The 20,242-nt window shown below is 31.6% G+C and overlaps 1 protein-coding gene across 4 annotated transcripts in view; it reads right to left on the reverse strand.

Moving 5' to 3' along the window:
- Nucleotides 1–5,680: 5,680 nt before the first annotated feature.
- LOC142325290 (cilia- and flagella-associated protein 157-like) overlaps nt 5,681–20,242 on the reverse strand; it is a 42,181-nt gene continuing 27,619 nt past the window's right edge. For 3 of the 4 annotated variants that reach the window (XM_075366840.1, XM_075366843.1, XM_075366842.1), the window contains 4 exons: nt 19,051–19,161; nt 17,511–17,681; nt 11,417–11,577; nt 5,682–8,238 (listed from right to left, as the gene is read on the reverse strand). In XM_075366840.1, coding sequence (XP_075222955.1) covers nt 8,151–8,238; nt 11,417–11,577; nt 17,511–17,681; nt 19,051–19,161 — 531 coding nt within the window. In that variant the 3' untranslated portion in view covers nt 5,682–8,150. Of the gene's footprint in view, nt 8,239–11,416; nt 11,578–17,510; nt 17,682–19,050; nt 19,162–20,242 lie in introns of all 4 variants that reach the window. The other variant, XM_075366841.1, reaches the window with a different exon arrangement.

Consider the following 20,242-nt stretch of genomic DNA (forward strand, 5'->3'; position numbering starts at 1 on the left):
GAACATCGTCGATATCGATGTATATAAGGTATATCGATAAATAATAATATAAAAAGTATACACTTAACCGCCACTAGACATGTACTAACGAATCAGGATTTTCAGGTAGTGATCGGTACATTCCGGTGCTACGCTAACAGGACACACGCATATACAGACATCCATACAAATACCGTTTAGTAGCGTAGAATTACCTTTCGAAATGGAGCTTTTAAGCGGTGCTCTGTGGCGCGAGTGGTAGCGTCTCGGCCTTTCATCCGGCGGACCCGGGTTTGAATCCCGGTCAGACATGGCATTTTCACACGCTACAAAAATTATCATTCATCTCATCCTGCGAAGCAATACCTAAAGGTTGTCCCGGAGGATAAAAAAATGGAGCTTTTTTGTCGCTTTAGGTATTCCAGAGAATGGAACTTCGTGTATATATTTGTAAAAGTATTACCGGAATAAATTTGAATTTGAAATCGAATATACAAATTATACATGTTATTCTACAATACTGGAGGTATTGAGGATACATTTGCATGTACGTGTATACCATTCTATTCCACCATATGTATTTTTTAATTGTAGATATCTCATTGGAAGATAAGGTTTTAGGGTCATGCAATATATAGATATAATTAAAAGTTATATTTCACTAGAAGCAAGTTTTTTTATAATTAATTGATTTAGTGTCAGAAAATTTAAAAAAGAACTGCTTTGTACTAAATTATTTGAAAAATCTAAAAAAAGTTGATAGTGATAAGTTAAATCATACTCTAATTTTATGTATTCCAAAGCAAAATGTATAAATGCATTATCTATACATGAACCATCAAAAGGTGATCTATTTCATTTTTTAAAGTATAATTTATAATCTATTTAAAAAAATTTAATTATTTAATTGATTATTGTTAAATTGTTTAATTAATATTTAAATAAAACAATTTTAAATGTTCTCAGTTTCCTTAAATTATTGCAGAAAGATGTTTTTGGGTCACTCCATGTCAAACCAGCAAGCCCCACAACTTGACCATCACCAATTTCAACAAAATTCACAGTTGATCGATCATATCAATAAAGTGATGCAAAAAATTTTTTTCAGATTTTCTAGTCACTCAGTTTATTGTGTAGGACCCCGTAAAAAAAGTGAAAAAATAGCCAAAAGCAAGGTTTGGGTAATAACAAAAAAAAGGTTTCTCTGCTTCTTTAATAGCTAGAGAGCTCAATATGGTGTCATTTAAAAACTCTTGGAATGGGCTTCCATGTGATATGTCACTTGGCAAGATTTTGTGACATTAATAATTCAAGTTAACCAAAAAATTTATTTGACCTTGAATATATTAAAGTGTATTAGAAAAAAAGAATTTTTTGTTTATGTTGTACTTGTAGTAAACATTTCATAATGGGACTTGTACGTACTGTATGTAACAATGACGACTTGTGTGTAATAATGAATTGTATGTACTCATCACTTAAATGCAGTTTGTATAGCCTCTAAAGATATTCACAGAAGAATTACACAGTGTTCACTTCTTTTTACCACTTCTGGTTAGCATTGTCCACTTCCTGCTTTGAGAGGCTATAATCTCTTCCTGTTCGAACTACCCTGGAATCTACTTTTGAAATAACATCACTCCTATGTACATTAAGAACATCCTCAAAGTCCATGTAGTGGAAGGAAGGTGAAGATCCACGTGATATATAATTCCACGTGATAATAATTCAAGTTAACCAAAAAATTTATTTGACCTTGAATATATTAAAGTGTATTAGAAAAAAGAATTTTTTGTTTATGTTGTACTTGTAGTAAACTTTTCATAATGGGACTTGTACGTACTGTATGTAACAATGACGACTTGTGTGTAATAATGAATTGTATGTACTCATCACTTAAATGCAGTTTGTATAGCCTCTAAAGATATTCACAGAAGAATTACACAGTGTTCACTTCTTTTTACCACTTCTGGTTAGCATTGTCCACTTCCTGCTTTGAGAGGCTATAATCTCTTCGTGTTCGAACTACCCTGGAATCTACTTTTGAAATAACATCACTCCTATCTACATTAAGAACATCCTCAAAGTCCATGTAGTGGAAGGAAGGTGAAGATCCACGTGAATGTAAGAGCTTTATCTTCTATGTTAGATTTTCCTCATTTTAGTCTAGAACACTACCCAACCACCAGTTTCCATCATATCTGCAGATCAAGAACCCCCCAACCATTTCAGTGAATTTAAGATCATTTTCAATATTTGTTGTGCTTGCTACAGTTGAGTTGTTAGAAAATGAAAACACCCTCACTTGCACCTGATTCTTGTTCAGTGGAACAGAAAAGTGGAGTTTCTGAGTACCTGGTATCGTTCTTACTCTGTCCTGTCCATCCTACTCTTCAAAGCCTCTTCTTCAAAGCCTCTCTACTTTTTTATGCTTTTCATTTGTACTGTAATGGAAATATATCGACTTAATATGTCCATTTGAAGACTTGCTCTAGCTGCAAGTCTTTCAACAGTCCCTCCCCCACCATTACATGCACTTTTGCCATGAGATGTGGCAAAACAGTGCCACTCTGCTTTGATTCCAAAGTCTGATTCATGGTAACAGAGGTCACCATGAATCAAAAAATGTTAACATTTTTTGATATTTATGAAATTGTTACAAATATTCACCATTATATCTTTATATAAAATATTAATTATGTACATTTATAAAATGTAGTCTCTTATCTTACATTTATTTTCTGTTATAGGCAAATTTTATATTTCGGGTCAAAAGAGTATTTGAGCTCATTTCAGGTCGAGTGGATATTTGAGGTCATATCGGGTCGGAGGAGGTATTTCAACACATATCTAGTCGGAAAGGTATTTGAGCACATTTCGGGTGGAGGGGGAACTTGAGCTGATTTCACGAAGAAGAAGGTGCTTGACCTCATTTCGTGTCGAAAGAATATTTAAGCTAAATTCGAGTAGAAAAGGGACTTTAGCTCATTTCAGGTCGAAGGAATATTTGAGCTCATTTCTGGTCGTTTGGGTATTTGAGCTCATTTTGGGCCAGGTGGGTATTGAGCTCTTTTCTGGTGGGAGAACTATTTCAGCTCTTTTCGGGAGGAAGGAGGTATTTGAGCTCATTTCGGGTCGAAGGCGTGTTTGAGCTCATTTCGGGCCGAAGGGGGATTTGAGCACATTTCGGGTAGGTTGGTTTTTTGAGCTCAATTCTTGTCGGGAGGTATTTGAGCTCATTTCGGGTCGGGTGGGTTTTTGAGCTCATTTCTTATCGGAGGGGGGGTATTTGTGCTCATTTCAGGTCGGGTGGGTATTTGAGCTCATTTCAGGTCGGGTGGGTTTTTGAGTCGGTGGGTATTCGAGCTCATTTCAGGCCGGGAGGGTATTTGTATTCATTCCGTGTTGAAGGGTTATTTGAACTCATTTCGGGTCAAAGGGGAATTTGAGCTCATTTCGGGTTGGGTGGATATTTGAGCTCATTTCTTGTAGGGGGGGGGGGTATTTGTGCTCATTTTGAGCCGGTAGGTATTCGAGCTCATTTCGGGCCGGAAGGGTATTTGTGCTCATTCAGTGTTGAAGGGTTATTTGAACTCATTTCGGGTCGAAGGCGTGTTTGACCTCATTTCGGGTTGGGTGGATATTTGTGCTCATTTCGGGTCGGGTGGGTATTTTAGCTCATTTATGGTCGGATGAGCATTTGAGCTCATTTCTGGTCAAAGGAGTACGTTAGCTCATTTTGAGTTGAAGGAATATTTGAGCTCATTTCGGGCCGAAATGATATTTTGGGTCAGGTGGGTATTCGAGATAATTTGGGACAGAGACGTATTTGAGCTCATTTCTGGTGAAAAAGGTATTTGAGCTGATTTCTGGTCGGGTGAGATTTGAGGCCATTTGGCACGGAGGTAGTATTTCAGCTGATATCGGGTCGGGAAGGTATTTGAGCTCATTTGGAGATGAGGGGGTAAATGTGCATATATCGTGTCGCAGGGGTACTTGAGCACCCACCGGGTTGGTCTAGTGGTGAACGCGTCTTCCCAAATCGGCTGATTTGGGAGTCGAGAGTTCCAGCATTCAAGTCCTAGTAAAGCCAGCTATTTTTACATGGACTTGAATACTAGATCTTGGATAACGGTGTTCTTTGGTGGTTGGGTTTCAATTAACCACACATCTCAGCTACGGTCGAACTGAGAATGTACAAGACTACACTTCATTCACACTCGTACATATCCTCATTCATCCTCTGATTTTCCTCATTTAAGTCTAGAACACTACCCAACCACCAGTTTCCATCATATCTGCAGATCAAGAACCAAACCATTTCTGTGAATTTAAGATCATTTTCAATATTTCTTGTGCTTGCTACAGTTGAGTTGTTAGAAAATGAAAACACCCTCACTTGCACCTGATTCTTGTTTAGTGGAACAAAAGAGTGGAGTTTCTGAGTACCTGGTATAGTTTTTACTATGTCCTTGTTCGTCCTACTCTTCAAAGCCTCTTCTTCTCCTTTATGCTTTTCATTTGTACTGTAATGGAAATATATCAACTTAATGTGTCTATTCGAAGACTTGCTCTAGCTGCAAGTCTTTCAACAGTCCCTCCCCCACCATTACATGCACTTTTGCCATGAGATGTGGCAAAACAATGCCACTCTGCTTTGATCCCAAAGTCTGATTCATGGTAACAGAGGTCATCATGAATAAAAAAATGCTAACATTTTTTGATATTCATAAAATTGTTAAAAATATTCACGATTATATCTATATATAATATATATATATATATATATATATATTTTTTTTTATCCCCTTCTCACCCCAACCGGATATCCAATTAAGTATAACTCAGTTGGGGAGAGTGTCCATTTACTCTAAGGAGGCGTCCCCCGCCCACCGGTAGTACGCCCAGCACGACAGGTTAGCTTCCCCGGTCTCGGATCTTTACTTCTTTGTTTGCCTGCCTCAAATTCCCCGCCTCAGAGATGAAGTCTGGCTTCGCCACCTTCCACTCCCTCAGCAGGGAACCGGGTTTCGGTCTTTATGCCACGCCTCAAACCGGCGGCACCGACCCCACCGAGTGCCAGGGCACCCGCAGGGCCGACACCACCGGTCTTTCTTTTACCCAACTTCTCCCCAGGAATTCCCTCCTTTCTCAGGAACCTGCATACCTCAGCATACGGGCCCTCCACGGAGGGACTGTCCTCCCATCCCTACTACATTGCCCGTCTTCTAGCTTCTTCTTCCTTAGATCGGAGAACTTCACCCGCGAACCTTCTAAACCAATTCCAGTTTACAGGGAATAGTTTTTGAGAAAAGTTTTGAGATGAAACAACAATCTATGCATTACATCATTCCAGTTCACAGAAATCAAAAAAATTTAAACAAGCTAGTCTCGAAGGAAAATCATGGCAACTATAATCTGGGACCTAAAGGTTGTGTGCTTTTGATTGATTTTATGGAACCTGTAACATCCATCACATCACCAGTCTATTTTGAAACACTTTCTAAACTGTGTCATGCCATTCAAAATGAACAGTGGGAATGCTGAAATAATAACACAAGTCCACACACAGATTGGCCCTTACTTTTACTGAACATATTTTCTTTTGTGTTTACAAATATAGTATTGATGTAGTACAATACTATTATACAAATAAATTGTAACTCAAGACAGATTATAAAAATTTGGGCTGTAGGTTATTATTGATAATAAAACTAGATCATCATAAAATCAATGAACAATGCAACTTTAATAAAAATCTATTTTTAGTTCCTTACAAGTAGATGTTATTACACCAGTTCAAAGGACACGTGTTCAATGGTTTTCCTGGAGATGCTGTACAGCAAAGAAGATGTACTTTTCCTTTTTTCTTGAATCTTTATCAAAAGATTCTCAAATAGCTGTAATCCAATATTACAAAACTTCATATTTTTCTTGCTTTAACAAATCTTGTTCTTTTTAGATGATTTCACACAAAATTATTAATTACCTCTTTAGTTAATAGTTTTTTAAAATGCAACAACTGTTTAATAATAAACTGAACAAATCTATAATCAAAATTACACAGCGCATCATAAAATAAAAATACACGTAGATAAATTTAGGTAAATAAAGTGCTTGAAAATAAAGAGATTCTTATACAAAGGTATCCCCACAAGAAAAAGTCAGGCGGGAATAAATTGGGAGATTGAAGGGGCATGACCCTTTTGACTTCATTTGTCAGTGAAAGCACTGATCGAAGAAGGCCGTAATAGTCAATTAAGTTTTGACCATGATTATTTATCTTACAATTTGGATCAGTAGTAGAATGCTGGCATTATTGTTCCTGATAATGTAGTATGCTAATTTAAATCTAGGTAATTTCAATTGTTAAATGAGACTCAATTCTTATTAATTAAATTTTAATTGTAATTTACATTTTAATTCTGATTTTAATGTTTTAATAATTTTTTTTTTGTAAAGCAAATGTAAAGGCTTTGAAGAACCATAGGAAAGGTCAAAGAAATGTACCGATAACATGCAGTACTGCTAACAAAATATAGTATAATTATGTAGTTAATACAATTTCATCAACAATTGTAATACTAATATCCAGTGCTGTAGAATACATGATCAAATTAAAGTGTCATAAATTATTTATTGAATGCTTCAGTAGTTACATACCAACTTGAATGCAAGAGCATTCATAAAAATAATTTTTGATATTGAGGTTATTTTTAAATTTCATTGATTTTCCACATAAATTTATCACAACAGATAATATGGTACCGTTGAGGTTATGGAATGGTGATGAAATTTAAAAACTTTTTAATAATATATATTATGAATTTTATAATTTAAAAAGCTTATTATGAAAACTTACCACATTGGGGGTCTTAAAATTAAAATTCATTCAAGAAAAGGGTTTAATGACAATAAGTTCTAATTTTATCTTAGCCTTTCATCCAAAGGTCTCGTTTAAATCCTAATCAGGCAAGGAATTGCCTGATTAGAATTCAAATTCTATAACATTTTAATTTCATATTCTCATGTACATGCAATTTAATCATCCACAAAAAAATTGTTTCAATATTTTAACAAAATATTTGTCTGTTTTTATTATTATTATAAAAGTTAATTATTGTTTTTTCTTTATTTATTACAAACAAAAGAAGGCAAAGGTGAAGAAATTTTTCAAAGCAGGACATAAATTAGCTGATTTAGAAAAGTTATCAGTAATTTTCTATTTAAAGCAATAAATAATTTAATAAAATTTTTGCTTTTGTTAATTCTTATTTCCTATTCCTAGAATGTTGTGATGTTGTGAAATGAATTGCTTCTTGATTTGATCACTTCTTATCACTTTTTATTCATAGTCTTTGACTATTTACAGTTCAACCAATTCTTAATGAGAGATAGTTGTATAAGCCATTGAAAATGGGTTATGTAGTTAGCAATTCCATAGCTTTATGTTTTTCTGAGGAGCTTGGCATTTTACCGGTATTGTTATGTAATAAGGTGCAATCCAGTAAGTAACTAAACACAATGCAAAAAATTACTTATACAAAAGTTACTCAGATTGAAGTGACACTTACAGTGACCTTGAATTTGATCTTGAACTATTTCAAAGTTAACACAGTTTTTTCAAATGGAATGGCTTATTTTTGATCCCACCAATGAAAAAAGAGCAGAAACTTTTACATTGGAATATGTATATGATAACATTGTACCATTTTATGAAGGTCTAACCATACTAGACCATCAGAGATAGTCTTATAGTATAGTCATTTTTATACTCTTTCCCATAGTTTGCGAGATAAAGAACCTTATCTTAACATGTTGATCATACACAAATACCCTTCAGATTTAACTTTTATGCTCAAGTGTGCCTAATTAAAAAAACTGCCAACAGAATATCTGACCTAAAAATAGCAGCATTACTAAAGATGAAAGAAAAAGTAACTAAAAGTATTTTGATGTGAATTTTTTAAAAACGTTAAAAAAACTTCTTTTTTTTAAATTTTGTTTGTTGTCATTAAAAAAACTAATAATTGTATATGATCCATCTGTGTCCTTCTTGTGTGATCATAAAAATATACATTAAGAAAACAGTAAAAAGCATTTCAGGATTTATTCTTTAAGAAAGAAAATAAATGCTTTAAATTCTTTCATTTCATTTCAAGATTTCAGAATTATTTTGATTTTTTTGGTATTATTCCTAAGTCTCCAGTATTGTAAATGTTTGGAAGATTTGAACTTGATATTAATATTGTATCAATCCTGTAAAAGATTAAAAGTAAAACAGTTATTATTATTATTATTAAAAGCAAATAAATTAATTAAATTAACTGTTAAGTTTCAATTGGTATAAACAAATTAATTACTTACTTACACAAAGTTTAAGCAAAAACTATGCAGAAGTTAATTTTTCTCAAAATCATTATATTTATCAATATTGATTTTGATTTATCACATTCAAAGAACTCCTTTTCAGATAGTACATTTGTGCCAGTGCTTTTTCCAATTAAAAATTTTCCAAAAAATTCATGTTGCCAAAATTCATGAAAAAGCAGTGAAGTTATTGTAGTGCAGTAGCCATGTTTTGCTACAAATCCTTCATTATTTATTTATAAAGCACCAATTTGTATTATGTACTTTTCATCAAGAGGTATCTTTCAGAACATATTCCATAAGACAATTTCTATTTATAATATCCTGCCTTCTTTTTAAAAATAAAAAAATGAAATTATAAATTTAAGTTTAAAAATGAAGTACTTATTTGAGGAAAGTGATTTGTTTTTATGTATTCTATTGTAAATTTTTGGTCACAAACACCTTGTTAACATACAAATGTTATATGGACCCCCAAACTTTTTTGAAATATTCCTACAAATCTATTTATTTTTAAAAACTATCTGTCTAACCAATTTTAAAAACTATGTCATTTTTAAAACTATCCAACCAATTTTAGACAGATAGTTTTTAAAAATAAATAGATTTCTGGGAAAATATAAAAAAATTGTGGGTCTATGGAACATTTGTATGTTAGCAAAGTTTGGTGTTTGTGACCAAAAATTTGCAATAGAATACATAAAAACAAATCACTTTCCTCAAATAAGTACTTCATTTTTAAACTTAAATTTATAATTTCATTTTTTTATCTTTAAAATAAAGACAGGATACTATCATTAATAGAAAATGTCTTATATATGGAATGTATTCTGAAAGATACTATCATTAATAGAAAATGTCTTATATATGGAATGTATTCTGAAAGATACCTCTAGGAGAAAAATACGTAATACAAATTCATATTTATGCAAGTACTAATGCTCATTTAAAAACTCAAGAATCAGAGGACTAATGTGAACAATACTTTTAGCAGTGTTTTTATTGGAGAGGGTGGTTTTAGGCATTTTAACACAGTTAAAGCAAGTAAAAATGGTTTTGGCATTAATTATTGTTATTACTTACAAAAGTAATATATATTTTTATAAAAATTCTATTTTCAAAATCAGTCCATTAATTTTGAACAAAATAGCTGATGAAGAAGCCCCCCCCAAAAAAAACATGTTTGTGAATAATATTTACACACACAACATATTCTTATTAAAATACTAGACTGTAATACTAATATGTAACAAAGGTAACATTTTAATTGAGTGCATATACTATATAATACGAGGCTTGGTGATACATTTTGCACATTAGTATGCTAGTGTGCAAAAGGTACTATCAAGTTGGGCATGGCAGCACATGATAGTTAAAATCCCCTGCTAGTTTGTTTTCAGTAGCAGTTAAATTGGAGTCGAGTGCGACCGATATGTCAACATGGTTAAAACAGCGTGCAATGATCGAATTCATTTAAAAGCGGTTAAACTGTTGATAGGAGAATGTGAGTAGATGAGCGCAGTAGACAACCAGTTTCTGTACTGACGAGAACATTGAAAGGATATGGACAATTTGCTTTCAGAGTGACTGGCAAATCACCCAGCAACACATCACTATTCAGTTAGGCATATCTAAAGAACAAGTAGGCCGTATTATTGAGCAATTGTGTTACTGTAAAATCTGTACATGATGAGTACTGCGCAAACTCTTCGATTGCTCTTTACAAGCTGAGCTCCGTGTGACTTCCAGTTCTTCCCTCATCTCAGGAGAGATCTCAAGTAATCATTACACCACGGACGATGAGGTGAAGTGGCTGTGGCCACTTGGATCCGAAAAAGACTGCCAGAATTTTTCAGTGACAGAATGCAAAAGCTTGTGACATGTTGGGGAAAGTGTGTCAGTGTAAACGGGTATTGTATTGAAAAATAAATACTGCATGTTGTAGCTAAGGTATTACTTTTATTCATTTTTTATTTTGTTCTAGTATCTCTTTTCGTTCACATGCTTCACATATATGTGCAAAATTTATCAACCGAGCCTCGTAGTAAGGTAACCAATATTTGTTGATATACTGCAGATTGACATTTTAATTCTGCATAATAACAGTAATTAACAATATAAGAGAACATGGGAAACAGAATCCCTAGAAAAACTTTGCAACATACATGCATGATTTGCCTAAAGTGAATGTGTTTTGTGGTATTTCCAGTGAAAAGATGTATGGGCTGTTCTTATTTCATACACAGTTACTGTGGATCAACATTTTGTGAATGGTTAATTCCTTAAATTCCTGTGGGGAGACACAGAACTTCACTGATATATATAATGGAGCTCTTTACTACTACACAGAGGTTCAAAATTATCTGTATGCTTGGAAGAGTTGGATTGGCCATGCAAATTAGGAAAACATGGTGTTGGTAAATTGGACATCTGTTGGTAAAATTGGATAATTTTTTGTGTCTTACATAAAACAAAAAATTTTTTCCCTTCTGTTCCTGTTTTATGTAAATGACTTAAAAAGATGTACACAAATGCTGTTGCTAGTGTTGAGCTGATATTGGTTCCACTGATTGGGGCTGAACTGGACTAATATGTTGATATCTCTCATATGACTCATAATGTGCACATAAAACACACTTTTAAGATTCAAACTCTACAAGATATTAATTTCTCTAAAAAACAATAAAAATTGCTTATTTCATTCATAATCATGTGTACAATGACATAATAATATATAATCTATTAAGGCTTATTATGGAAGAAAAAGCAGCAACAGAAATTTACAATTAAGAAGTGATAGATACAGTAAGTTTTTAATTTTAATGCATTAATTAATTATGAGTCTCAGAGCCTAGAGCAATCTTCCATCAATGTTTATTACGCAGTATATTTAAATAGTATCTGTTGAAAACAGTTCTTATAAAGTATGTGTATTATGCCAGTTAATAAGAATAGTTTAAAATGGGAATTGTACCTTAATTTTTTTTAATTTTGATCAGTTAAAATTAAATAGTGTGAGCTATTTTATAAAACATGTTAATTATATTTTTAAATATAAGATACTTACGATTTTAAAGATTTAATATCTTCACTTGTTTTCTTAAATTCAACAGCATTGAATAAATCAAGTAAAGTGTTTAACAGTGATTCTCTCTGAGTAGTGGCTAATAATACTTCTGAGTGGTTGCTGGTAATTTCTGAAGGTTCATCATCTCCCTTTTCCTCTAACTGTTAAGTTAACAAATTATAATTAAGTACCTTGATTGTTTGAAGTATAAAAAATGTTTAAATTGAGTAAAAGTGAAATGATGTATACCTTCTTACATAATTCTTTCTCTTTCTAAACAGTTATGAAAAACTTGTAATATTTCAAGAACCGAATGTGATAGAGTTTGATAAAAGATGAAATGAGGTACATTCATATTTTAAAAGTATAACATATTTCTTTTATGTTTAAACAAAAATATTGTACATATTTATCCTGCATGGATGTGCATGGGCATCTGTATGCAGTCGCATATAAAATCCATGAGATTATCCCATGCTAGAATAAAATTTGTGTATGTGGCCATAAACAAACTATCTGTACTGATTATCATTTTTAGCCTGTAAAATATATATGTTATGTATTTTATCCTTTTTAATAAACTTGCTATTTGAAAATCCCATCTCAGATGTTGATCCATAAAAATACTCTACATTTTCAACCTTTTTAACAGCTTCTTTATTTTGCTTTAATTTAAAATCTAAGCTAAATCACAAGATCAGGAAAAGTAATTTGTCATCTACATAATTTTTATGCCATTTAAGAGATGTAAAATATTTTACATTATTCCAGTTGTTAGATGCGCTTATACTGCTGTATCATACTTGCATAGAAAATAATTATTTAATCATCATCAGTGATACTGTAATAATATTAATGAGCATGTCAATCAAAAAAAAAAAAAAGACAAAGAAATATGGCTATCTTCTGATGTCTCATAGCATTAAGAATTAGATATAAAGAATATATAAAGAAAGATACAATACGTAAAGAAAGAGTTTCCAATTTACATAATATTAAAAAAATTTGCAATATTTTTAAAAACTTGCTTTATATACTTTTTAATCATACTTTAATCAAATTATTATCATACACTGCATGAGTTTAATTAGTAAGTTAATTTGAATTTCAAAAGATCATACATTGAAATTTCTAATATATTTATAAAATATAAAACAAATTTTCGATCAAACATTTACTAAACAAAGTAACAAAATAGTGAAGTTTTTATAGTGAAGTCTTTATTTCATTCACTTGATTAAATTATTAAGTAGCTGTGTCTCAACATACTGCCCGCCAAAAATTATCTATATATATATATATATATATATATTTATGAGTGATGATAAAATGTTCGAAACCACAAAAATTCCTGTAAACAGCTATCGGATTTGTCATCTGTGACCCCAAAAATCCCACATAACTGTTTTGCAGATTTTACAATTTTTTACACCTACACCTTTAATTTACTCCCATGCAGGGGGATGTTTGCAAAAGTAATGGTGGAATATTGCATTATCAACTGACCTTAGATACTGGAAAATTTCATTAATTGGCAATGTCTGGAAGTACATTGAATTAAGGATGCAAGATTTGAAGACAAACATGAAAAAAGCTATTGTGAGTTAAAGAAAAGCAAGTAAAAACATCATTTATATAAATAATAGTTGGCCGAAACACAGTACCCTGTGTACTCCAATGTTCGTTGCAATAGGACTTATTATTTATTAACTCTAAGAGTAACTACTCTAACCAAGAATTTAATAATTCTGCAAAGCAAAAGTTTTTAAAAGATTTCAGTGAAATTAGAGACTAAGGAGATTGGTCTGTAATTACTTCCAAATTTATAATTTCCAAATTTAAAAAAAGGAATTTCTTTAGCTAATTTAAAGTGAATTGAACATCTCCCAGTTTTGAAAATAAGATTATGTAGTAGTACGCTAGAGAGTCAACAATATATACCAATTTCGAAAATAAGATTATAAATTCATACGCTAGAGGTTCAATAATATATAGCAAAAGCAACTTCAATACATTTGCATGTATGTATACCATTCTATTACACCATATGTATTTAATTGTAGATATCTCGTTGGAAGATAAGGTTTTAGGATCATGCAATATATAGATATAATTAAAAGTTATATTTCACTAGAAGCAAGTTTTTTTTATAATTAATTGATTTAGTGTCAGAAAATTTCAAAAAGAACTGCTTTGTACTAAATTATTTGAAAAATCTAAAAAAAGTTGATAGTGATAAGTTAAATCATACTCTAATTTTATGTATTCCAATGCAAAATGTATAAATGCATTATCTATAAATGAACCATCAAAAGGTGATCTATTTCATTTTTTAAAGTATAGTTTATAATCTATTTAAAAAAAAATTAATTATTTAATTGATTATTGTTAAATTGTTTAATTAATATTTAAATAAAACAATTTTAAATGTTCTCAGTTTCCTTAAATTATTGCAGAAAGCTGTTTTTGGGTCACTCCATGTCAAACCAGCAAGCCCCACAACTTGACCATCACCAATTTCAACAAAATTCACAGTTGATCGATCATATCAATAAAGTGATGCAAAAAAATTTTTTCAGATTTTCTAGTCACTCAGTTTATTGTGTAGGACCCCGTAAAAAAAGTGAAAAAATAGCCAAAAGCAAGGTTTGGGTAATAACATTGTAGGTCATTTGAAGACTTGCTCTAGCTGCAAGTCTTTCAACAGTCCCTCCCCCACCTTCACATGCACTTTTGCCACTCTCCTTTGATCCCAAAGTCTGATTCATGGTAACAGAGGTCAAGAAAATTGAGTCTGTTTCTGTACTGAGAGACAGGATCATCACTGTTGTAATAGATCAGGATTGGTATTGTGGTAAAATGAGACTGCATGAAACCAATTAAATATTTCTGAAAAAGGTGTTCTGCTGCTGAGTCATGTGTGAAACAGTCAGAAGTTATAAAAAGAGGTATATGCATCAATGTTTTTATTGTTGGATATTGGAAATAGACTGTGAAAGAGTGAACTGTTGCCTGTACATTGTTCCAGTGGCAACCTGGGGCTGCATCCTGGAGAATGAATGAATAGTTCTCAGTGAAGTCGCACATTACAAGATATTCGCCTTCTTTCAGAGATTGCTTCAGGTGGATGAGGTAACTGGACTGTTGACTAGCAAGAAATGAGTATTGAAGAAGTTTCAGAAGTTTTTCAAAAAGTACTGAGGAATTCTTCAGTAGATTTGACATCTTTAAACAATTTCATTGATGCAGTTGAGCTCGAAAGCTTCCTCAGTCCTTCCCTTGACTTCAAACCCAGGACAATTTTTCCAATTTCCAAAGTAGCAAGCTTCAGTTGAATTAACACACGCAACATATGTCATAAAATCTTTGTAAGACTTAATTGGTTTATCACCTTCTATCAGTTCTTTCATTTACATTGCACAAATATAAGTTTTGTGTTTAGGTGCATTGCACATACACATTGTGGGTTCCACTTGCACCTAAAAGTGCTTAGGCCTGAGTTCACAGAACTTTCAAAATCCTATTTTCAGCAATGGATACCTCTGTTTAAAGAATGCAAAAGTTTCACGGAGATTACACAGAATTAACTCTTTCTGAACATGCTGTCATTTTCCATAAAGAAAAATAATTTTTTTCCCAGTCATCATTCATCTTATTCCTTCACTCTCATGCAGATCAGTTTGCTGTTTCAAAGTCAAAAGTTCTACCAGGTTTAGGACATGACATGATACCTTTTTCTTTAACCAGGCTTTAAGCTTTCCTCACAGTGTAGTCTGATACTCCAAATTTATCTTGAATGTCTTTCAAAGTCCAGCTTTTAGGAAGCATTGCCAGTATTTGCACCCTGATGCTCTTATCACCCGTAGTATTAACTTTTTCCAATTGGTTGATAATTTTATGGTCAGAGGAGAGAGGAATAGCATCTTGTTCAGAATCTTAATCCATGTTCAATATTTTGCTTTTAAACGCTACTGCTACTTTCTTAAGCTTTTCCTGATAGTATTTTCCCTCACATAGTCATTTTTTTTTCTGTGATTCATTTAAAACAATCAAATTTTTATTCAGAGCATTTACAGCTTCAACTTTTTCTGGGGAATACAAAGGATCTAATTGTTGAAATTTTTCATCAAAAGTAGATTTCAGCATTATTTTTAGAAGTTTCTTCTAACTGTTTGCAGTAAGTATCACAAATTTTGTAACCTTGTTTAAGAAGAGTAAATGTTTGCAACAAGTTCTTGCTTACACTTCTCAGGTTTTTCTTACAGAAATTATTACTTGAATTTTCAAATGGATACTTTTACTTGAAGCTTTCACAGAAAGCTTCAAATAAAATGTGCTTACAAAAAGATTAAAGAAATCCTTAGGAAAGGTTCAAGTAAAATCCTTAGTCAATGGTTCCATGCTGGTGACTGCATTCTGGTTCAACACTGTCATAAAACACCAAACATGTGGAGAAAGGCAAGCTCAGTTAACAAAGAGTGGCTGAAATCTGAAAAAAATATTTTTTTGCATCACTTTATAGGTAATCCTCTTGGAAAGTAAATCACTAAAATTTCTGTTCCTAGAGAACAGAAATGACTGAATATTATTTTACTCATCTCAACAGGATGGAATATGTACATTCTTTTGCTGACACTAGAAGTGTATGTCATGACATGCTACTCTTCTGCCTCATCAAGTGACCCAGTCTGGAATATTGGAAGGGGAGGATTTTCATTGATTGAATCTCAATTAGCAATTGCCACATAGCTGGAACAATTGGAAATTCTGCTGTACCTAACTATTACAAAATTATTATTTAACAAAATCCCATTGCAATCCCATTATGAAATATTTATCACATGCACAATACATTAGGAAGCAAAAATATATGTTTTACAAATTAAAAAAAAAAAAAAAGACATTTTTGGATATATTCAAGGCCAAATAATGTTTTTGGTGACCTTGAAATATTAATATCACAAAACCTTGCCAAGTGACATGTATGAAAGCCCATTCCAAGAGCTTTAAAATGACATCAAAACGAGCTCTCTATTTCTAATAGGAGCTCAGAAAATTATTCTTTTGTAATTACCCAAACCTTGCTTTTTGCAAATTTTTTACTTTTAGGCCTCTACACAAAAACTGAGCGACTGAAAAATGTGAAAAAAAAATTTTTTGTATCACTTCATGGGTAGAGCTAAACCCGTAAATTTTATTTGAATTGCTGGACATGAATCTGAGAGATGCATTTATTTTCGTTGATGTGGAATGACCCTTTTATGGATGATAGAAAATTTCAGCATTCCTTTCTCGATGATAAGTTTTCAACTTTAATCCTTTAAAAAATATTAATTGAAATATTTTACTTTATTATGGAATAATTATTTTTCCTAAGGTAGTAATAACTATTCTAAATTATAACTTTTTCTGTTTAAGAAATGGGAAAATTAATATGATTGAACTAGTGAAAAGGACATTCCCATTTACATTGCTTTGAATGCCAAATGTGTTATTGAAAACTGAATGTGCTTTTTTGAACTTCCAATATTAATGCCCTTAAATAAAACTGGTAAGTAACTGTGTATACATTGCACAGTTAAATTAATTTCTCACAAGTACTTATATAATATTATTGTATATTCCTGATTTCTTGTGATTAGTAAAATAGTTAACCATTTTTAATGTCCCAGTAGTAGTGCAGGTGAACATTAATATATTCTTGCTACTGAACGTTGATAAACTGATTGTTCCATGTCAAATTCCAAATGGTATTAGTAGCAAATATATATTTTATTCATGAAAAATAGTTTTTTATTTAAACTTTACATCTTTTTATGAAATAATCCCATTACGGTATAATAATATTGAACACCTCATCTGCCAGTGGGTCAACCAAAAGTGCTTAATAAACATAGTAATTTACATTATTCATGAAAAAAATGAACAAAGTTTACTTTGTTAGTTTTCTAAATATGTGATGTGTGTTATAAAAATATTCAATTATTGTGAATATACATATTCAAATATTATGGATACAAAAATTTATTGTATCTTTATTATTAAATATTTTCTTTTGAATTATTAAAATAATTAAATTGAAATCAATACTTACTATAGCACAGTCCTTGATAATTTTGGTTGCAGCTGTCAGTACAGCCTCCAACCTAGCATTATCTTGAAGCGCCTCAATATACCTCAGTTTGTGTTCATTTCGTTCACATTCACTATAGTGTAGGTATTGCAATGTTTTTTGCAACTTTTCTTCATGTTTGGCTAATTCCTCCTGTAATTAGAGTACATTTTTTGATATTCATATTGTTACAAATATTCACGATTATATCTTTATATAAAATATTAATTATGTACGTAAAATGTAGTCTGTTATCTTACATTTATTTTCTGTTATAGAAAATTTTATATATCATATAAAATTGACTTAATCCTTGAAAATTCTTTGAATGAATTGCTGTCATGTGTACATAAGTGTTATATAAACAAATGTTGCACATTTAACAGTACAGTTAAATGTGCAACATTTAACTGTAAATGTGCAATAAGTAGGCATTAGCACCAAACAGCTTGTACTAAGTGGTTTATTTAATTGAATTTAAGTATAATTTAACAGTACATAGGAATAAAATGGATCTTAAAAAGATTAATTTCAGTAAATATATATTGGGTGTATCATGAAGTTCTCCTAGGATTTTCCTAACCTGTTCTACTTGTGAAGGTAAATGGAAAAAGTTTAAAACATATCTCTTAAAATACTTCATTTGCAAATTTCAGCTAGTGAAATATTTCACTTTGATTTCAGCTACCAGGTGAAATGAGGTTGTACTAAAATTCTTAGCACATTAATTAAGGGGTATGTATAATATTAAGGGGTACAATAATTAGTGATTTGGTATGGTTTTTGACCTGAAAAATAAAATAAAATAGGTTCCAGAACCATATGTTTTTGAGAAATATGCAATGAAAACCAATAAATTGGAGTTAAAAACTCGTTTTTTACTCAAAAACCATTTTAGGATATATGTTTAAATGAAATTTTTCCATTATCTTCATGAGTAGAATAGGTTATGGAAGACCTGGGAGAACCTTGTGATACACTCTGTGTGTATTTAGGCTAAACAAATTCAAGTAGCACTATTTAACTGAAAAATTAACTGCAATATTTTGAGACTTCCAGGGCATATTATTGATAGCATGAAATTTGTGACCACTATAATATGAGTGGTTAAAACAGTAAAGAAGCTTCGAAAAATCAATCCAAAATAAGCAAGGTAGAATGCTCAAAAGAATAGTTAGTTATCTTCTATGCATAAAATGTGACCCCTTCAACTCTCCAGTTTCAAGCAGTTAACAACTTTTCACAAAGATGTATAAAGATCTGGATTGCTACAAACAAATGCGCTTGTCAATGATGGGGTTAATATACCTTGCTAGGTACCCTGACATTTGAGTTTATCCTAAGTTTCTGCTTGAGCTCATCCAGGTTGGAGGGGGTACTTGAGCTCATTTCTGGTCAGTTAAAACTATTTTTTTTTATTGAAAAAAAAATGTTAGGTTAGGTTAGGCTAGAAATTTTGCTATCTATATTGTATGAAACCATATGAAAAAAATATTACAATTTTAAATAATTATTAAATTACCTTCAGGGTTATTAGTTGCGATTCCAGTGTTTGAGATCGATTTTCATAGTGACACATAGCGGTATAACGACTGATCAATTTTTCATGTTCTACTGCTATTTTATCAATAACCTATAAAAATTTAATTATTTTACTTTTAAAGAACACTACAATATAGTAATAAAATAATTAAGTAACATCAAATGTTGAACATTTGCTATTACATTAGTTATTGGCCCTACAATACAATGACCAACAATTTTTACCAAAACGTTCTCTTTTTGAGGGTACTGTGTATGAGCTTCCAACATCAATCTGGGATTATTATCACTCCAATATTGACAGTTTTGCTTATTCATATGGCCATTAGCCATATGAAGCAACATAAAAGTTGCTTCATTAGTAAATATGATTGAATTAGAATAATTTGCATCTATGTGTAATTTTTGCATTATATCACAATATTCCACTCGGCAGACAAGATCATTTTACGAAAGGTCTTGCACCAGGGTAGCTTATAAGGGTGAAATTTATTTGTTTTAAGAATTTTTTGAACTGAAAAATAACTAACGTCATGTTGGACAACAGCTTTCCGAATCGATGAATGAGGATCTTCAGCAAAAGTGTTGAAATGTTTTGATTTACTCTGGTGTCACAGATTCACATCCACTACTTAAATAAAAACTCATGGATTATATATTTGATGTATAATCTTTTATTAACTGTATTGATTGTTGTATATCAAGACATATGGAAAAATATATATTTACTATACATGAACTTAAATTACAGTGAACAGTAGAAAATAATGAATAAAAAAATATTAAAAAATTATCAGCTGGTGATGAGCAACTGAATTAAATACTTTATATACTTTACATGAAGAAGAAGGAGATGAGACAGTATTCTTATTTATATGGAGGAAAAGGTACATGAAACTGAACAAAAGGTCTGTGATGCATTTTAATGACTGCATCAGTTGTGACAGTTCTTGATCTACCAGTGCAAGGTATGATTCTTTACAGTACAGTTTCTTCAAATCACTGTACTTTCTTGATCACAGTCGATTTAATTATTGGTTCTCTGTTTCGAAATCTGTTATTAAATAAATCACCTCTTGTAAAGACTGAACTCTATCATCATACCCATTCATGCATCATCAACAGTTATTCTTTTGATTTTACTTAAACAAAGCATTGTTATTTGAAGACTT

Source organism: Lycorma delicatula, chromosome 5 (assembly GCF_047948215.1).
Source record: "Lycorma delicatula isolate Av1 chromosome 5, ASM4794821v1, whole genome shotgun sequence".
Lineage (NCBI taxonomy): Eukaryota > Metazoa > Arthropoda > Insecta > Hemiptera > Fulgoridae > Lycorma > Lycorma delicatula.